The 19,474-nt window shown below is 43.9% G+C and overlaps 2 protein-coding genes across 3 annotated transcripts; one reads left to right on the plus strand and one right to left on the minus strand.

Moving 5' to 3' along the window:
• Positions 1-12,353: 12,353 nt before the first annotated feature.
• On the minus strand, positions 12,354-14,193 carry LOC309511912 (uncharacterized protein). The gene is made up of 6 exons (XM_082187282.1): positions 13,839-14,193; positions 13,597-13,762; positions 13,426-13,461; positions 13,301-13,348; positions 13,135-13,197; positions 12,354-13,025 (listed from the first exon to the last, which is right to left on the minus strand). Exons 1-6 carry the CDS (start codon positions 14,049-14,051, stop codon positions 12,967-12,969), a joined length of 585 nt encoding a protein of 194 aa, XP_082043408.1. The 5' UTR covers positions 14,052-14,193; the 3' UTR covers positions 12,354-12,966.
• Positions 14,194-15,743: 1,550 nt separating this feature from the next.
• On the plus strand, positions 15,744-19,185 carry LOC309511971 (uncharacterized protein). Of its 2 annotated transcripts, none has more exons than XM_082187357.1 (7): positions 15,744-16,707; positions 17,044-17,218; positions 17,297-17,592; positions 17,688-17,857; positions 17,940-18,194; positions 18,286-18,433; positions 18,778-19,185. In XM_082187357.1, the coding sequence occupies exons 1-7, from the start codon at positions 15,918-15,920 to the stop codon at positions 19,065-19,067; spliced, it is 2,124 nt and encodes a 707-aa protein (XP_082043483.1). In that variant the 5' UTR covers positions 15,744-15,917; the 3' UTR covers positions 19,068-19,185. The 2 variants fall into 2 exon arrangements, with proteins under 2 accessions (XP_082043483.1, XP_082043482.1); XM_082187356.1 differs by having other exon boundaries at positions 18,286-18,645; positions 18,760-19,093.
• Positions 19,186-19,474: the final 289 nt, after the last annotated feature.

Consider the following 19,474-nt stretch of genomic DNA (forward strand, 5'->3'; position numbering starts at 1 on the left):
TAGAAAAGAGGTCAAGTCATTTTTAAAGGAAAGGCCTACACTAAATACATAAACAGGAAGGGGCAGACCAAACCTCTAGGTAAACCAGCACCATCTAGTGTTTACACGGCAACATGATTGCACTAAAGAGAAGCACTTTTTGTTATATAGTATCAGGAATGCTTCCCTTTGTAGTCATCTAAAGGGGCTCTGTAAATGTAAGGGACCTGAATAAAAAAATAAAAAAATACATGGGCACAGGGGAGTCAGTCAGCAAATATTTACCCCAACTTGATAGCACTTTCTACTTTGGTTGAAAAGAAAGGTGCTAAAGTTAGAGTAGATATCAACTGATTTTTTTAGACAAGAGGGAGAGTGCAAAAATGGCTGCAGAGGAGGATGCAAAATAGTGTCCAAATGTTGCTCCAAGTCATTAGCACTTAAAAGTTACAAGATGGAGGGAGAGGTATGAAGCAAAGACCTACACTAAATACAAAAACAGAGAGTGGCAGACCAAGCTTCTAGGTAAACAGCACCCTCTAGTGTTTTGAAAGGAAAGGCCTACACTAATGAACAAATTTTTTTTTTAAATCAGGGGAGTCAGTCAGCATATATTTACCCCAACTTGATAGCACTTTCTACTGTGGTCGAAAAGAAAGATGCAAAAGTTAGAGTAGATATCAACTGTTATTCAGTCAAGAGGGCAAGGGAATGAAAACTGGCAGCAGAGAAGGATGCAAAATAGTGTCCAAATGTTGCTTTAAGATGTTTTCACTTAAACGTTGATGGGAGAGGTATAAGGGTTTACAATATTGGTTACACTGACAAAGGAAATTCCATAGAAAAGAGGTTGAGTCTTGCCTGTAGTTCACTTCCTCATTAAAACTACCCCAAAGAGAAGCACTTATGAACACAGGACCAATCAATGCTCCCATTTGAAGTAATCTTAATGTGTTGAACTCTGTGATTAAATGAGCATCGCATGGAGAACGCAGTCTGTAGTTCTTGAAGGCAACTGTCTCTTGAAGCACTGATCACTTGAAACTACCCCAACAAATAGCACTTACCAAATACAACAGACAAGTTAGTGCCATGGTGAGGGTACCGAGGGTGACAGTAGTAGCAGCTGAAAATCTTGTCCAATTTCTAGCCTGGAACTCGGTAGGACTGGACGAGATCCTTTGCAGTCAGAGACACGTGGAGAATGTTGCCTGCTTTTAGGAAGAGCTGGTCTGAGCCATGTGGTTCACCAACACCCAATATAAGTGTGTCCATGCCCCCTTGGCTTTGCCGTGGTCGTTGACACTCTGCCTTTCTGTAAAGCCCATCAAGTTTTGATTGCAGATATAACATCTTTGGAACGACTCAGCATTTTTCAGCATGGGTGGACTTTTCACACATTTAAAAGCACTTCATGCAAATACAACAATGATGAACTTTATTGCCCCTGAATTTAGAAAAGAGGTCAAGTCATTTTTAAAGGAAAGGCCTACACTAAATACATAAACAGGAAGGGGCAGACCAAACCTCTAGGTAAACCAGCACCATCTAGTGTTTACACGGCAACATGATTGCACTAAAGAGAAGCACTTTTTGTTATATAGTATCAGGAATGCTTCCCTTTGTAGTCATCTAAAGGGGCTCTGTAAATGTAAGGGACCTGAATAAAAAAATAAAAAAAAAACATGGGCACAGGGGAGTCAGTCAGCAAATATTTACCCCAACTTGATAGCACTTTCTACTTTGGTTGAAAAGAAAGGTGCTAAAGTTAGAGTAGATATCAACTGATTTTTTTAGACAAGAGGGAGAGTGCAAAAATGGCTGCAGAGGAGGATGCAAAATAGTGTCCAAATGTTGCTCCAAGTCATTAGCACTTAAAAGTTACAAGATGGAGGGAGAGGTATGAAGCAAAGACCTACACTAAATACAAAAACAGAGAGTGGCAGACCAAGCTTCTAGGTAAACAGCACCCTCTAGTGTTTTGAAAGGAAAGGCCTACACTAATGAACAATTATTTTTTTTAAATCAGGGGAGTCAGTCAGCATATATTTACCCCAACTTGATAGCACTTTCTACTGTGGTCGAAAAGAAAGATGCAAAAGTTAGAGTAGATATCAACTGTTATTCAGTCAAGAGGGCAAGGGAATGAAAACTGGCAGCAGAGAAGGATGCAAAATAGTGTCCAAATGTTGCTTTAAGATGTTTTCACTTAAACGTTGATGGGAGAGGTATAAGGGTTTACAATATTGGTTACACTGACAAAGGAAATTCCATAGAAAAGAGGTTGAGTCTTGCCTGTAGTTCACTTCCTCATTAAAACTACCCCAAAGAGAAGCACTTATGAACACAGGACCAATCAATGCTCCCATTTGAAGTAATCTTAATGTGTTGAACTCTGTGATTAAATGAGCATCGCATGGAGAACGCAGTCTGTAGTTCTTGAAGGCAACTGTCTCTTGAAGCACTGATCACTTGAAACTACCCCAACAAATAGCACTTACCAAATACAACAGACAAGTTAGTGCCATGGTGAGGGTACCGAGGGTGACAGTAGTAGCAGCTGAAAATCTTGTCCAATTTCTAGCCTGGAACTCGGTAGGACTGGACGAGATCCTTTGCAGTCAGAGACACGTGGAGAATGTTGCCTGCTTTTAGGAAGAGCTGGTCTGAGCCATGTGGTTCACCAACACCCAATATAAGTGTGTCCATGCCCCCTTGGCTTTGCCGTGGTCGTTGACACTCTGCCTTTCTGTAAAGCCCATCAAGTTTTGATTGCAGATATAACATCTTTGGAACGACTCAGCATTTTTCAGCATGGGTGGACTTTTCACACATTTAAAAGCACTTCATGCAAATACAACAATGATGAACTTTATTGCCCCTGAATTTAGAAAAGAGGTCAAGTCATTTTTAAAGGAAAGGCCTACACTAAATACATAAACAGGAAGGGGCAGACCAAACCTCTAGGTAAACCAGCACCATCTAGTGTTTACACGGCAACATGATTGCACTAAAGAGAAGCACTTTTTGTTATATAGTATCAGGAATGCTTCCCTTTGTAGTCATCTAAAGGGGCTCTGTAAATGTAAGGGACCTGAATAAAAAAAACAAAAAAACATGGGCACAGGGGAGTCAGTCAGCAAATATTTACCCCAACTTGATAGCACTTTCTACTTTGGTTGAAAAGAAAGGTGCTAAAGTTAGAGTAGATATCAACTGATTTTTTTAGACAAGAGGGAGAGTGCAAAAATGGCTGCAGAGGAGGATGCAAAATAGTGTCCAAATGTTGCTCCAAGTCATTAGCACTTAAAAGTTACAAGATGGAGGGAGAGGTATGAAGCAAAGACCTACACTAAATACAAAAACAGAGAGTGGCAGACCAAGCTTCTAGGTAAACAGCACCCTCTAGTGTTTTGAAAGGAAAGGCCTACACTAATGAACAATTATTTTTTTTAAATCAGGGGAGTCAGTCAGCATATATTTACCCCAACTTGATAGCACTTTCTACTGTGGTCGAAAAGAAAGATGCAAAAGTTAGAGTAGATATCAACTGTTATTCAGTCAAGAGGGCAAGGGAATGAAAACTGGCAGCAGAGAAGGATGCAAAATAGTGTCCAAATGTTGCTTTAAGATGTTTTCACTTAAACGTTGATGGGAGAGGTATAAGGGTTTACAATATTGGTTACACTGACAAAGGAAATTCCATAGAAAAGAGGTTGAGTCTTGCCTGTAGTTCACTTCCTCATTAAAACTACCCCAAAGAGAAGCACTTATGAACACAGGACCAATCAATGCTCCCATTTGAAGTAATCTTAATGTGTTGAACTCTGTGATTAAATGAGCATCGCATGGAGAACGCAGTCTGTAGTTCTTGAAGGCAACTGTCTCTTGAAGCACTGATCACTTGAAACTACCCCAACAAATAGCACTTACCAAATACAACAGACAAGTTAGTGCCATGGTGAGGGTACCGAGGGTGACAGTAGTAGCAGCTGAAAATCTTGTCCAATTTCTAGCCTGGAACTCGGTAGGACTGGACGAGATCCTTTGCAGTCAGAGACACGTGGAGAATGTTGCCTGCTTTTAGGAAGAGCTGGTCTGAGCCATGTGGTTCACCAACACCCAATATAAGTGTGTCCATGCCCCCTTGGCTTTGCCGTGGTCGTTGACACTCTGCCTTTCTGTAAAGCCCATCAAGTTTTGATTGCAGATATAACATCTTTGGAACGACTCAGCATTTTTCAGCATGGGTGGACTTTTCACACATTTAAAAGCACTTCATGCAAATACAACAATGATGAACTTTATTGCCCCTGAATTTAGAAAAGAGGTCAAGTCATTTTTAAAGGAAAGGCCTACACTAAATACATAAACAGGAAGGGGCAGACCAAACCTCTAGGTAAACCAGCACCATCTAGTGTTTACACGGCAACATGATTGCACTAAAGAGAAGCACTTTTTGTTATATAGTATCAGGAATGCTTCCCTTTGTAGTCATCTAAAGGGGCTCTGTAAATGTAAGGGACCTGAATAAAAAAAACAAAAAAACATGGGCACAGGGGAGTCAGTCAGCAAATATTTACCCCAACTTGATAGCACTTTCTACTTTGGTTGAAAAGAAAGGTGCTAAAGTTAGAGTAGATATCAACTGATTTTTTTAGACAAGAGGGAGAGTGCAAAAATGGCTGCAGAGGAGGATGCAAAATAGTGTCCAAATGTTGCTCCAAGTCATTAGCACTTAAAAGTTACAAGATGGAGGGAGAGGTATGAAGCAAAGACCTACACTAAATACAAAAACAGAGAGTGGCAGACCAAGCTTCTAGGTAAACAGCACCCTCTAGTGTTTTGAAAGGAAAGGCCTACACTAATGAACAATTATTTTTTTTTAAATCAGGGGAGTCAGTCAGCATATATTTACCCCAACTTGATAGCACTTTCTACTGTGGTCGAAAAGAAAGATGCAAAAGTTAGAGTAGATATCAACTGTTATTCAGTCAAGAGGGCAAGGGAATGAAAACTGGCAGCAGAGAAGGATGCAAAATAGTGTCCAAATGTTGCTTTAAGATGTTTTCACTTAAACGTTGATGGGAGAGGTATAAGGGTTTACAATATTGGTTACACTGACAAAGGAAATTCCATAGAAAAGAGGTTGAGTCTTGCCTGTAGTTCACTTCCTCATTAAAACTACCCCAAAGAGAAGCACTTATGAACACAGGACCAATCAATGCTCCCATTTGAAGTAATCTTAATGTGTTGAACTCTGTGATTAAATGAGCATCGCATGGAGAACGCAGTCTGTAGTTCTTGAAGGCAACTGTCTCTTGAAGCACTGATCACTTGAAACTACCCCAACAAATAGCACTTACCAAATACAACAGACAAGTTAGTGCCATGGTGAGGGTACCGAGGGTGACAGTAGTAGCAGCTGAAAATCTTGTCCAATTTCTAGCCTGGAACTCGGTAGGACTGGACGAGATCCTTTGCAGTCAGAGACACGTGGAGAATGTTGCCTGCTTTTAGGAAGAGCTGGTCTGAGCCATGTGGTTCACCAGCACCCAATATAAGTGTGTCCATGCCCCCTTGGCTTTGCCGTGGTCGTTGACACTCTGCCTTTCTGTAAAGCCCATCAAGTTTTGATTGCAGATATAACATCTTTGGAACGACTCAGCATTTTTCAGCATGGGTGGACTTTTCACACATTTAAAAGCACTTCATGCAAATACAACAATGATGAACTTTATTGCCCCTGAATTTAGAAAAGGGGTCAAGTCATTTTTAAAGGAAAGGCCTACACTAAATACATAAACAGGAAGTGCAAAAATGGCTGCAGAGGAGGATGCAAAATAGTGTCCAAATGTTGCTCCAAGTCATTAGCACTTAAAAGTTACAAGATGGAGGGAGAGGTATGAAGCAAAGACCTACACTAAATACAAAAACAGAGAGTGGCAGACCAAGCTTCTAGGTAAACAGCAACCTCTAGTGTTTTGAAAGGAAAGGCCTACACTAATGAACAATTATTTTGAAAAAATCAGGGGAGTCAGTCAGCATATATTTACCCCAACTTGATAGCACTTTCTACTATGGTCGAAAAGAAAGATGCAAAAGTTAGAGTAGATATCAACTGTTATTCAGTCAAGAGGGCAAGGGAATGAAAACTGGCAGCAGAGAAGGATGCAAAATAGTGTCCAAATGTTGCTTTAAGATGTTTTCACTTAAACGTTGATGGGAGAGTTATAAGGGTTTACAATATTGGTTACACTGACAAAGGAAATTCCATAGAAAAGAGGTTGAGTCTTGCCTGTAGTTCACTTCCTCATTAAAACTACCCCAAAGAGAAGCACTTATGAACACAGGACCAATCAATGCTCCCATTTGAAGTAATCTTAATGTGTTGAACTCTGTGATTAAATGAGCATCGCATGGAGAACGCAGTCTGTAGTTCTTGAAGGCAACTGTCTCTTGAAGCACTGATCACTTGAAACTACCCCAACAAATAGCACTTACCAAATACAACAGACAAGTTAGTGCCATGGTGAGGGTACCGAGGGTGACAGTAGTAGCAGCTGAAAATCTTGTCCAATTTCTAGCCTGGAACTCGGTAGGACTGGACGAGATCCTTTGCAGTCAGAGACACGTGGAGAATGTTGCCTGCTTTTAGGAAGAGCTGGTCTGAGCCATGTGGTTCACCAGCACCCAATATAAGTGTGTCCATGCCCCCTTGGCTTTGCCGTGGTCGTTGACACTCTGCCTTTCTGTAAAGCCCATCAAGTTTTGATTGCAGATATAACATCTTTGGAACGACTCAGCATTTTTCAGCATGGGTGGACTTTTCACACATTTAAAAGCACTTCATGCAAATACAACAATGATGAACTTTATTGCCCCTGAATTTAGAAAAGAGGTCAAGTCATTTTTAAAGGAAAGGCCTACACTAAATACATAAACAGGAAGGGGCAGACCAAACCTCTAGGTAAACCAGCACCATCTAGTGTTTACACGGCAACATGATTGCACTAAAGAGAAGCACTTTTTGTTATATAGTATCAGGAATGCTTCCCTTTGTAGTCATCTAAAGGGGCTCTGTAAATGTAAGGGACCTGAATAAAAAAAACAAAAAAACATGGGCACAGGGGAGTCAGTCAGCAAACATTTACCCCAACTTGATAGCACTTTCTACTTTGGTTGAAAAGAAAGGTGCTAAAGTTAGAGTAGATATCAACTGATTTTTTTAGACAAGAGGGAGAGTGCAAAAATGGCTGCAGAGGAGGATGCAAAATAGTGTCCAAATGTTGCTCCAAGTCATTAGCACTTAAAAGTTACAAGATGGAGGGAGAGGTATGAAGCAAAGACCTACACTAAATACAAAAACAGAGAGTGGCAGACCAAGCTTCTAGGTAAACAGCACCCTCTAGTGTTTTGAAAGGAAAGGCCTACACTAATGAACAATTTTTTTTTTTTAAATCAGGGGAGTCAGTCAGCATATATTTACCCCAACTTGATAGCACTTTCTACTGTGGTCGAAAAGAAAGATGCAAAAGTTAGAGTAGATATCAACTGTTATTCAGTCAAGAGGGCAAGGGAATGAAAACTGGCAGCAGAGAAGGATGCAAAATAGTGTCCAAATGTTGCTTTAAGATGTTTTCACTTAAACGTTGATGGGAGAGGTATAAGGGTTTACAATATTGGTTACACTGACAAAGGAAATTCCATAGAAAAGAGGTTGAGTCTTGCCTGTAGTTCACTTCCTCATTAAAACTACCCCAAAGAGAAGCACTTATGAACACAGGACCAATCAATGCTCCCATTTGAAGTAATCTTAATGTGTTGAACTCTGTGATTAAATGAGCATCGCATGGAGAACGCAGTCTGTAGTTCTTGAAGGCAACTGTCTCTTGAAGCACTGATCACTTGAAACTACCCCAACAAATAGCACTTACCAAATACAACAGACAAGTTAGTGCCATGGTGAGGGTACCGAGGGTGACAGTAGTAGCAGCTGAAAATCTTGTCCAATTTCTAGCCTGGAACTCGGTAGGACTGGACGAGATCCTTTGCAGTCAGAGACACGTGGAGAATGTTGCCTGCTTTTAGGAAGAGCTGGTCTGAGCCATGTGGTTCACCAGCACCCAATATAAGTGTGTCCATGCCCCCTTGGCTTTGCCGTGGTCGTTGACACTCTGCCTTTCTGTAAAGCCCATCAAGTTTTGATTGCAGATATAACATCTTTGGAACGACTCAGCATTTTTCAGCATGGGTGGACTTTTCACACATTTAAAAGCACTTCATGCAAATACAACAATGATGAACTTTATTGCCCCTGAATTTAGAAAAGAGGTCAAGTCATTTTTAAAGGAAAGGCCTACACTAAATACATAAACAGGAAGGGGCAGACCAAACCTCTAGGTAAACCAGCACCATCTAGTGTTTACACGGCAACATGATTGCACTAAAGAGAAGCACTTTTTGTTATATAGTATCAGGAATGCTTCCCTTTGTAGTCATCTAAAGGGGCTCTGTAAATGTAAGGGACCTGAATAAAAAAAATAAAAAAACATGGGCACAGGGGAGTCAGTCAGCAAATATTTACCCCAACTTGATAGCACTTTCTACTTTGGTTGAAAAGAAAGGTGCTAAAGTTAGAGTAGATATCAACTGATTTTTTTAGACAAGAGGGAGAGTGCAAAAATGGCTGCAGAGGAGGATGCAAAATAGTGTCCAAATGTTGCTCCAAGTCATTAGCACTTAAAAGTTACAAGATGGAGGGAGAGATATGAAGCAAATACCTACACTAAATACAAAAACAGAGAGTGGCAGACCAAGCTTCTAGGTAAACAGCACCCTCTAGTGTTTTGAAAGGAAAGGCCTACACTAATGAACAATTTTTTTTTTTAAATCAGGGGAGTCAGTCAGCATATATTTACCCCAACTTGATAGCACTTTCTACTGTGGTCGAAAAGAAAGATGCAAAAGTTAGAGTAGATATCAACTGTTATTCAGTCAAGAGGGCAAGGGAATGAAAACTGGCAGCAGAGAAGGATGCAAAATAGTGTCCAAATGTTGCTTTAAGATGTTTTCACTTAAACGTTGATGGGAGAGGTATAAGGGTTTACAATATTGGTTACACTGACAAAGGAAATTCCATAGAAAAGAGGTTGAGTCTTGCCTGTAGTTCACTTCCTCATTAAAACTACCCCAAAGAGAAGCACTTATGAACACAGGACCAATCAATGCTCCCATTTGAAGTAATCTTAATGTGTTGAACTCTGTGATTAAATGAGCATCGCATGGAGAACGCAGTCTGTAGTTCTTGAAGGCAACTGTCTCTTGAAGCACTGATCACTTGAAACTACCCCAACAAATAGCACTTACCAAATACAACAGACAAGTTAGTGCCATGGTGAGGGTACCGAGGGTGACAGTAGTAGCAGCTGAAAATCTTGTCCAATTTCTAGCCTGGAACTCGGTAGGACTGGACGAGATCCTTTGCAGTCAGAGACACGTGGAGAATGTTGCCTGCTTTTAGGAAGAGCTGGTCTGAGCCATGTGGTTCACCAGCACCCAATATAAGTGTGTCCATGCCCCCTTGGCTTTGCCGTGGTCGTTGACACTCTGCCTTTCTGTAAAGCCCATCAAGTTTTGATTGCAGATATAACATCTTTGGAACGACTCAGCATTTTTCAGCATGGGTGGACTTTTCACACATTTAAAAGCACTTCATGCAAATACAACAATGATGAACTTTATTGCCCCTGAATTTAGAAAAGGGGTCAAGTCATTTTTAAAGGAAAGGCCTACACTAAATACATAAACAGGAAGTGCAAAAATGGCTGCAGAGGAGGATGCAAAATAGTGTCCAAATGTTGCTCCAAGTCATTAGCACTTAAAAGTTACAAGATGGAGGGAGAGGTATGAAGCAAAGACCTACACTAAATACAAAAACAGAGAGTGGCAGACCAAGCTTCTAGGTAAACAGCAACCTCTAGTGTTTTGAAAGGAAAGGCCTACACTAATGAACAATTATTTTGAAAAAATCAGGGGAGTCAGTCAGCATATATTTACCCCAACTTGATAGCACTTTCTACTATGGTCGAAAAGAAAGATGCAAAAGTTAGAGTAGATATCAACTGTTATTCAGTCAAGAGGGCAAGGGAATGAAAACTGGCAGCAGAGAAGGATGCAAAATAGTGTCCAAATGTTGCTTTAAGATGTTTTCACTTAAACGTTGATGGGAGAGGTATAAGGGTTTACAATATTGGTTACACTGACAAAGGAAATTCCATAGAAAAGAGGTTGAGTCTTGCCTGTAGTTCACTTCCTCATTAAAACTACCCCAAAGAGAAGCACTTATGAACACAGGACCAATCAATGCTCCCATTTGAAGTAATCTTAATGTGTTGAACTCTGTGATTAAATGAGCATCGCATGGAGAACGCAGTCTGTAGTTCTTGAAGGCAACTGTCTCTTGAAGCACTGATCACTTGAAACTACCCCAACAAATAGCACTTACCAAATACAACAGACAAGTTAGTGCCATGGTGAGGGTACCGAGGGTGACAGTAGTAGCAGCTGAAAATCTTGTCCAATTTCTAGCCTGGAACTCGGTAGGACTGGACGAGATCCTTTGCAGTCAGAGACACGTGGAGAATGTTGCCTGCTTTTAGGAAGAGCTGGTCTGAGCCATGTGGTTCACCAGCACCCAATATAAGTGTGTCCATGCCCCCTTGGCTTTGCCGTGGTCGTTGACACTCTGCCTTTCTGTAAAGCCCATCAAGTTTTGATTGCAGATATAACATCTTTGGAACGACTCAGCATTTTTCAGCATGGGTGGACTTTTCACACATTTAAAAGCACTTCATGCAAATACAACAATGATGAACTTTATTGCCCCTGAATTTAGAAAAGAGGTCAAGTCATTTTTAAAGGAAAGGCCTACACTAAATACATAAACAGGAAGGGGCAGACCAAACCTCTAGGTAAACCAGCACCATCTAGTGTTTACACGGCAACATGATTGCACTAAAGAGAAGCACTTTTTGTTATATAGTATCAGGAATGCTTCCCTTTGTAGTCATCTAAAGGGGCTCTGTAAATGTAAGGGACCTGAATAAAAAAAAAAAAACATGGGCACAGGGGAGTCAGTCAGCAAATATTTACCCCAACTTGATAGCACTTTCTACTTTGGTTGAAAAGAAAGGTGCTAAAGTTAGAGTATATATCAACTGATTTTTTTAGACAAGAGGGAGAGTGCAAAAATGGCTGCAGAGGAGGATGCAAAATAGTGTCCAAATGTTGCTCCAAGTCATTAGCACTTAAAAGTTACAAGATGGAGGGAGAGGTATGAAGCAAATACCTACACTAAATACATAAACAGAGAGTGGCAGACCAAGCTTCTAGGTAAACAGCACCCTCTAGTGTTTTGAAAGGAAAGGCCTACACTAATGAACAATTATTTTGAAAAAATCAGGGGAGTCAGTCAGCATATATTTACCCCAACTTGATAGCACTTTCTCTCTTTAGGCCGCCACGTTAGGGAGGGGGTCCGCGAACAGCCTGATAGGTACCAGGCGGTAGGAGGTCAGTGGACCGCTGCGCGCCGCCCCCTAGATGATTTTTCGGGGCCCGGCCGACCGCGCCGGGCCGGAGGGGGGCCCCCGCGGGGCGGGCCGGAGGCGTCGCCTCGGGCCCAGGGGCCTCGGCGGCCCCGCGGGAGCTCGACGAAATTCGGCCGATTCGCCCGCAATCCGGGCATCGGCCACAGGGGGGCGACACCCGGCCGCCTGCAATCGTTTCGACGCGCGCCGAATAGGTTGCGGGCGGGCGTCCACGGAGCGCACGCGCCTCCCCCTGACCGCCTTTTCGGCAGATTCCCTGACCACACCCACCGACCACGAAGCGCCCGTTCGTCCCACTGAGCGCCCGTGACCGCCCCCGACCACGCCCACTGACACGAACAGCCTATTTCGTCCCCCTAACCGCCAGTTTGACCAGGAAGCGCCCGACCGCCCGTGACCGCCCCCGACCACGCCCACTGACCACGAACGGCCTATTCGTCCCCCTAACCGCCCGTGCGACCACGAAGTGCCCGTCCGTCCCCCTGACCGCCTGTGTGACCACGAACGGCTTATTCGTCCCACTGACCGCCTATGCGACCACGAAGTGCCCGTTCGTCCCCCTGACCGCCAGTGTGACCACGGACAGCCTATTCGTCCCACCGACCGCCTATCTGACCACGAACGGCCTCTCAGTCCACGGCCGATCTAGGTGACGGCCCGTGGCCCCGCCCGCTGACCACGGACAGCCTATTCGTCCCACTGACCGCCTATCTGACCACGAACGGCCTCTCAGTCCACGGCCGATCTAGGTTACAGCCCGTGGCCCCGCCCACTGACCACGAACAGCCTATTCGTCCCACTGACCGCCTATCTGACCACGAACGGCCTCTTAGTCCACGGCCGATCTAGGTGACAGCCCGCGGCCCCGCCCACTGACCACGAACAGCCTATTCGTCCCACTGACCGCCTATTTGACCATGAACGGCCTGTTCGTCCACGGCCAATCTAAGTGACAGCCCGTTGCCCTGCTTACTGACCACGAACAGCCTATTCATCCCCCTGACCTCATGTGTGACCACGAATGGCCTATGTGTCCCATCGGCATAACTATGCATCATTAGACTTAAAATGTCATGTCCACGGAAAGCCTATCTGGATCATGTCAAATAATCTATAGTTGGTATGTTTTGGACAAATAGATGAGACAGACAAAACCATCATTTTAAAATTTTAATTTTTGAACCATAATTTGAAGAACATTTATTTAACATGATTTATAAAAGTATAAATTGAACAGAACAAAGGACAGTAAAACAGAAATATATTTTAAAATACAATATGTAAAACATAAATACAATATATATAATATATAAAACGAAATAAATATAAAACTATGGCATAAAATATTTGAACTATATACATTTATAAAAACTATTTACAATTCAAGCAGGTCGCTGAGGTCGACAGTGCACAAGTCTGTGTTTTGCTGCAGAACTTGGGAAATGAAAAAAAGAAAAGGGAAACAAAGAAAAACGATTAAAAAATAAATAACACAACAACAAAACTTGGTTTCATGCATGTAAACTTATCACATATTACTTACCTTGTGCACCTGACGACGCCTGAAAAGACTGTTCAAATTCGCTTACCTCCCTGAATAACTCGTCTAAGAAGAACAAGAAAAAGTTCACTTTTTTTTTTATTAATGTCCTGTTCATGGAGAAAAACAATACAGTACAAGTTTAAACAATTGTTCACCTGATACCTACCGAGGCTTTGTGCTTCTTTTGGAGGCTCATTACTCTCCATAAGAAGGGCTACAATCAAAAATAAATAAAAATGTATTAATGTGTTGTTCTTGTATAAACAGCATAATTACATGTTGATCACTTACCCAGAAAGCTTGGAGCCCCTTCCATTTCAAACTCGTCTACAATAAACACACACACACACACACACACACACACACACACACACACACACACACACAGACTCAATAGTTTGATCAACACCTTGTAAAAAAATATGTTATACTCCCATTGCAAGAAAATCATTCAAAACCTACCCAGCAATTGGAGGCACTCCTCTGGGATATGCAGAGGGGTCTCTACAGGGCCATCCAGAGCTGACAGGACTGGAGGGTCAAGTTGTTGACCGTTATTCAGTTTTTGTAGCTGTTCCTCTGCTACCTCTCTCTCCAACTGTTTGGTCAACAACTTGACCCTTTTTCCCTGAAGAGAGTTTTATTCAAAACATTTTTTAAATGAATTCACAAAAACAAGTATGCTAGTTTGAGATTAGACTTACCGTCAGCTCTGGATGGCCCGATTTTAAGTGTCGCTCCACATTTTCATAAATTATGTCACACTCAGGACACCTGATGTTCCTAAGTTTGATTCTGCCCCTGGCAAGTTTCAGTAAAATTTTCCGTTCCTCTGAGTTCACTATGTGATGCTGTGACCTCAGGTGGTGCCTTAGGTGCACAACTTTCGATGGGCACAACGGGCAAGTCAGTAGCATCTTTGACAAATGGAAACAAAGTTAGTTCAGTTAGAAACATGATATGACCTATTAATGCATTGTCCACGGACAGCTCACAGGGACCCTGTCGAATAAGTTGCAAGTGGGCCCTTCCTGTGCCCAACTGTAACTTATTCGACAGGGTCCCTGTAAGCTGTCCGTGGACATGTCATGTCCACAGACAGCTTACAGTGACCCTGTCATGTAAGTTGCAAGTGGGCCCTTCCTGTGCCCAACTGTAACTTATTCGACAGGGTCCCTGTAAGCTGTCCGTGGACATGTCATGTCCACAGACAGCTCACAGGGACCCTGTCGAATAAGTTGCAAGTGGGCCCTTCCTGTGCCCAACTGTAACTTATTTGACAGGGTCCCTGTAAGCTGTCCGTGGACATGTCATGTCCACAGACAGCTCACAGGGACCCTGTCGAATAAGTTGCAAGTGGGCCCTTCCTGTGCCCAACTGTAACTTAAGTGACGGGACCTCTGTAGTCTGAAATATTCTCAAAATAACACTTTGAAATTACCTTGTCGAAGGGGGTGGCAGCAGCTGTTTACACTGTATGACTGAAATGAAGTTTAAGGGTTAGGGTCACTTTTTACATATTCATAATAAAAAAAAAATTGCATTTTCAAAAAAATATTTAAAATGTATTAATAAAAGGAAAATTACAAGGGATAAAGTTAAACATATCTACGCACAGTAGAGATCATAAACATGCATTTTTATTTCATAAACACTTAGAATAAAATAAAAAATATTAAAATTTAAAATAAAACTGTAATAACAACCTGTCCAGTCTGACCATGGAAAGCCTATTAAGCTGTAGCTGGGATGATACACTCCCTTTTCAGGTAAGTGTACAGTAAATTACTTTAAATTGCACTCCATTTTCAGGTAAGTGTACATTAAATTACTTTAAATTGCACTCCATTTTCAGGTAAGTGTACAGTAAATTACTCTAAATTGCACTCCATTTTCAGGTAAGTGTACATTAAATTACTTTAAATTGCACTCCATTTTCAGGTAAGTGTACATTAAATTACTTTAAATTGCACTCCATTTTCAGGTAAGTGTACATTAAATTACTTTAAATTGCACTCCATTTTCAGGTAAGTGTACATTAAATTACTTTAAATTGCACTCCATTTTCAGGTAAGTGTACAGTAAATTACTTTAAATTGCACTCCATTTTCAGGTAAGTGTACATTAAATTACTTTAAATTGCACTCCATTTTCAGGTAAGTCTACAGTAAATTACTTTAAATTGCACTCCATTTTCAGGTAAGTGTACATTAAATTACTTAAAATTGCACTCCATTTTCAGGTAAGTGTACATTAAATTACTTTAAATTGCACTCCATTTTCAGGTAAGTGTACAGTAAATTACTCTAAATTGCACTCCATTTTCAGGTAAGTGTACATTAAATTACTTTAAATTGCACTCCATTTTCAGGTAAGTGTACATTAAATTACTTTAAATTGCACTCCATTTTCAGGTAAGTGTACATTAAATTACTTTAAATTGCACTCCATTTTCAGGTAAGTGTACAGTAAATTACTTTAAATTGCACTCCATTTTCAGGTAAGTGTACATTAAATTACTTTAAATTGCACTCCATTTTCAGGTAAGTCTACAGTAAATTACTTTAAATTGCACTCCATTTTCAGGTAAGTGTACATTAAATTACTTAAAATTGCACTCCATTTTCAGGTAAGTGTACATTGAATTACTTTAAATTGCACTCCAATTTCAGGTAAGTGTACAGTACAGGTTTTAAGGGAGCGAGTCGACCCCCAGTCAGTCCACACTAGACCACCACCAAGCGAGTCTGCGAGCCCGTTTTCTGCTGTCCAGTCGTGGAAAGATGCCCATCGAAACGTGCCCGATCTGTTTGCGCTCTTACGCCCGCCTCGGCCAGCACCTGGTCGTCACCCACGGCGTCAAGAACAAGGAGGAGAGGAAGCTCCTCCTTGCCATGGAGTCGGGGCGAGTGAACGCCCGTGCAGGCCTCTGCCCGGTTCCGGCGTGCAACAAATTCTCCAACCGCCTCGACCGCCATATCCGTACGCACTCTGAGGTCTCGGTGGGGGTGCAGGACGAAGCGCTCCGCTTCTGCAAGAGGAGAGTGTGTCTTTCCAAGCTGACTGCCCTGAGGGCCTCCAACCCGGCCGTACCTATGGTCTCCACCCTCGACCTGGAGGAGCAGCAGCTCATGGAGGAGGACCCGTCGTGCCCCCAAGAGCCAGAGGACCTGGAGGAGGAGGAGTGCGAAAAGGCAGGCTGCAAACAAGTAAAGAGCCTCCTCAGAACTCAGGTGGCCGACCTGAACAAGCAAGTCGACACCCTGAGTGAGACGCTCAGAATGGTCACCAGGCGTTATCGAATCCTCAAGAGGAGGTCGACCTCCTTGGGCTCGACCCGCATCGGGCAGGTGGCCCAAAGGCTCCTCTCCTCTCTCGGCCCGGAAGAAGAGGAGCGCGGTACCGTGGAAGAGGACGTCAAGTCTTCCCCCGAGGTGCCCTCTGCCGTTCAGCAGCCCCCTGCCTTGCCCGAGGAGAAACCTGAGGGAGACGGGGAGAAGCCTTCCACGAGTCGGCAGCCGCAGGACGTCGAGGAAGATCAACCCCATTACCCCGACCACGTGGTGGTGCTGAGTGAGTGTGACGCTTTTATCTGTTTTATCTTTTCAACTTGTGGCTGTGCTAACACTAACTCTTGCATTGTCCACGGACAGCTTACAGGGACCCTGCAATATAAGTTGCAAGTGGGCCCTTCCTGTGCCCAACTGTAACTTATTCGACAGGGTCCCTGTAAGCTGTCCGTGGACACGTCATGTCCACGGACAGCTTACAGGGACCCTGTCGAATAAGTTGCAAGTGGGCCCTTCCTGTGCCCAACTGTAACTTATTCGACAGGGTCCCTGTAAGCTGTCCGTGGACAATGCACTACTTCCTCTGTTCTCACTTTTTTCTCTCTTTCTCTTTTTGCAGACGAGATCGTGGAGGAGTACAGGCGGCACAGGGAAGGCCCAGACCCTGGCACCAAGTTGAAAGAAAACGTTGGCTGTCAGGTGTACCGAATCAAGAAATTTCTGGCGGTCATGTCGAGGGGCAAGAAAAACCTGGCCGACTTCCGCTTCCTGGACGACACTGCCAGGATACACAGGTGAGTAGCTTTTCTCCCGTCGTGGGCTCAGTTTGAAAACAATCTGTCGCCTCTGTAACCATTCTTGTCTTCTCGCAGTTGGGTCAGCTCCCTCCGGCAGGCCAAAATGGCGGTGACCACCATCCAGCACTACGTGCTGAACGTCGGCTGCTTCATGCGGTTCCTTTCCGAAACCCCTCCGCAGTCCTGCCGCCTCTCCAGGAAAGCCCTGGTCGGCCTTCGCAGGGAGATGGGGAGCCTGAGGAAGTCCCTGAAGAGGGGCTTGGCCGTCCACCAGACGGCGGTCAAGGAGGGCAAGGAGACGAATATCCTTGCCAAGGCCACCCTTTTGACGTGCCGGGAGCTCGCGGCCAAGGCCATCCCCGAGCTACTGGGTAAGTTGTCTTTTACCTTCTCCCCGACTCGAGGTACTCACCTGTTGCCGAACGAACGTTTGAACCTTGACGTTGTGCTTCTCTCCCGTCTTTAGACCTCCTGGAGAAGGAGCCCAGCCTGAAGAACCTGTGGAGGTTTTACGGGCACTTTGCGGCACTGCTCTCCTGCATTTACGGCCACAGAGGGGGTGTTTTTCAGAATATCACCATCCAGGAGGTTGTGGGGGCCCGTAAATCCTCCTCTGAGAGGGCGTACCTCATCAATGTGAGCGTCTGACTTTTATTTGTTGTTCCCTGATTTGTTTTTGCCGCCTCTCCTGACTGTCGTTCCCCCCGTGTGTCCACAGATAGCCCAGCACAAGACCAACATGGCCTTCGGGTCGGCCCAGATCGCCTTGACGGAGGAGGAGTTTGGGTGGGTGACGAGGTTCCTCCAGCTGAAGGACCAGCTGCCGGGCGGTCCCACGGCCAAATACCTGTTTTTCACGTCCACCCAAAACCCCTGCAAGAACTTGAACTGCTACTTCCAGGAGGCCTGGAAGTCGATGGGCCTTCCCGGCTGCCCCACCTTCACCGACGTCCGGACGTCCATTGCCAGTCACGTAAGTGTTTTTGGGCGCTCTGGCGCGTATTTCGGCGGCCTTCCCTGGTGGCGGCATTGGTTTTGACTTTTCTCTGTCTCTGTCTTTCCAGATCAAGTTCACCCACAACAATGACGACCGGGTGAAGCTGTCCAAGTTCATGTGTCACGACACACGGACGGCGGACAAATTTTATGTGGCCAACTTGACTCCCCAGCAGGCCATGGAGCACCGCAGGCTGTTCGACTCTGCCCTGGAAGGTGCGGAGAGGGGATCCCCGTCGAAGGAGCCGACCTCCCCGTCGAAGGAGCCGACCTCGGGGAAGCGGCCTGCCAAGGGTAAGGGCAAGCAACCCCTAAAGAGGAGAGCTCCCGAGTCCCCGGACGAGGAGCTCACGTCGGGCAGCACCACTCCCGAGGTGACCCGCATGGAGCTCCAGGAGTCTGGGGCGTCCAGCCCCGAGTCCAGCGAGGTAAGTTGGCTACCTTTGACTTGCAGTGAACCTAGCGTGTTATAATCGTTTGCAACATCACGATCACTTGCTCACCATGTCTTTGTGTGTACGCATTTGTTTTACCTTGCACAGCACGGGGAGGAGGAGGAGGCCTCGGAGAAGGGATCCCAAGAACAGGAGCCACAGGAACCGAGCACCCCCCCCAGAAAGTACCCTGCACGGAGAGGCAAGGCGACGGTGCTGCTGACTCCATTGAAGCTTGTGTCACCGCTGAAGGTCAAAAAGGCCATCTTCTCCGCGAGCTCCACAACGCTGGTTGGGATCAACCGCCGAAAGAAGGCCGCAGAAAAGGTAAAGGCGGCCATGAACAGGCGAAGAAAACCAAAATAGGCGTTGCCTTCGTTTGCTCCGGTTGTTCGTTTTTTTTGGAGACATTTTGAGTTTTTACCCTTGTTCCGGTGTTCGCTTTTTTGAGAGACTTTTTTTTTTTTTTACCCTTGTTCCGGTGTTCGCTTTTTTGAGAGACTTTTTTTTTTTAACCCTTGTTCCAGTGTTCGATTTTTGAGAGACTTTTTTTTTTACCCTAGTTCCAGTGTTCGTTTTTTGAGAGACTTTTTTTTGTTTGTTTATCCTGTTCCAGCGTTCGTTCCCCTTGCAGTGTTCGTTTTTTTGTTTTAAATAAAGTTGTTTTTGTTGGTTGAAGTTTTAACTTCTTGTCTGTCTTTTTTTTCTAAGTATTATTGTGAAAATTGAATTAGAGGTTTTATTCAATTGGTTCAAACTGGTTAAAGGGTTAATTGATCTGAACGTGTAATCAAACCATGTGTAATTAATTTGTTATAACACC

Source organism: Leuciscus leuciscus (assembly GCF_965113295.1).
Source record: "Leuciscus leuciscus genome assembly, chromosome: 13".
In the NCBI taxonomy this organism is placed as follows: Eukaryota; Metazoa; Chordata; class Actinopteri; order Cypriniformes; family Leuciscidae; genus Leuciscus; species Leuciscus leuciscus.

Coding starts and splice junctions, on each gene's coding strand:
- LOC309511971 (XM_082187356.1), top strand. CDS start 15,918: ATGCCCATCGAAACGTGCCCGATCTGTTTGCGCTCTTACGCCCGCCTC. Junction 16,708..17,043: donor CGACCACGTGGTGGTGCTGA/GTGAGTGTGACG, acceptor CTCTTTTTGCAG/ACGAGATCGTGGAGGAGTAC. Junction 18,646..18,759: donor CCAGCCCCGAGTCCAGCGAG/GTAAGTTGGCTA, acceptor TACCTTGCACAG/CACGGGGAGGAGGAGGAGGC.
- LOC309511912 (XM_082187282.1), bottom strand. CDS start 14,051: ATGCTACTGACTTGCCCGTTGTGCCCATCGAAAGTTGTGCACCTAAGG. Junction 13,462..13,596: donor GGAGTGCCTCCAATTGCTGG/GTAGGTTTTGAA, acceptor TGTTTATTGTAG/ACGAGTTTGAAATGGAAGGG. Junction 13,349..13,425: donor AGGGGCTCCAAGCTTTCTGG/GTAAGTGATCAA, acceptor TTTTGATTGTAG/CCCTTCTTATGGAGAGTAAT.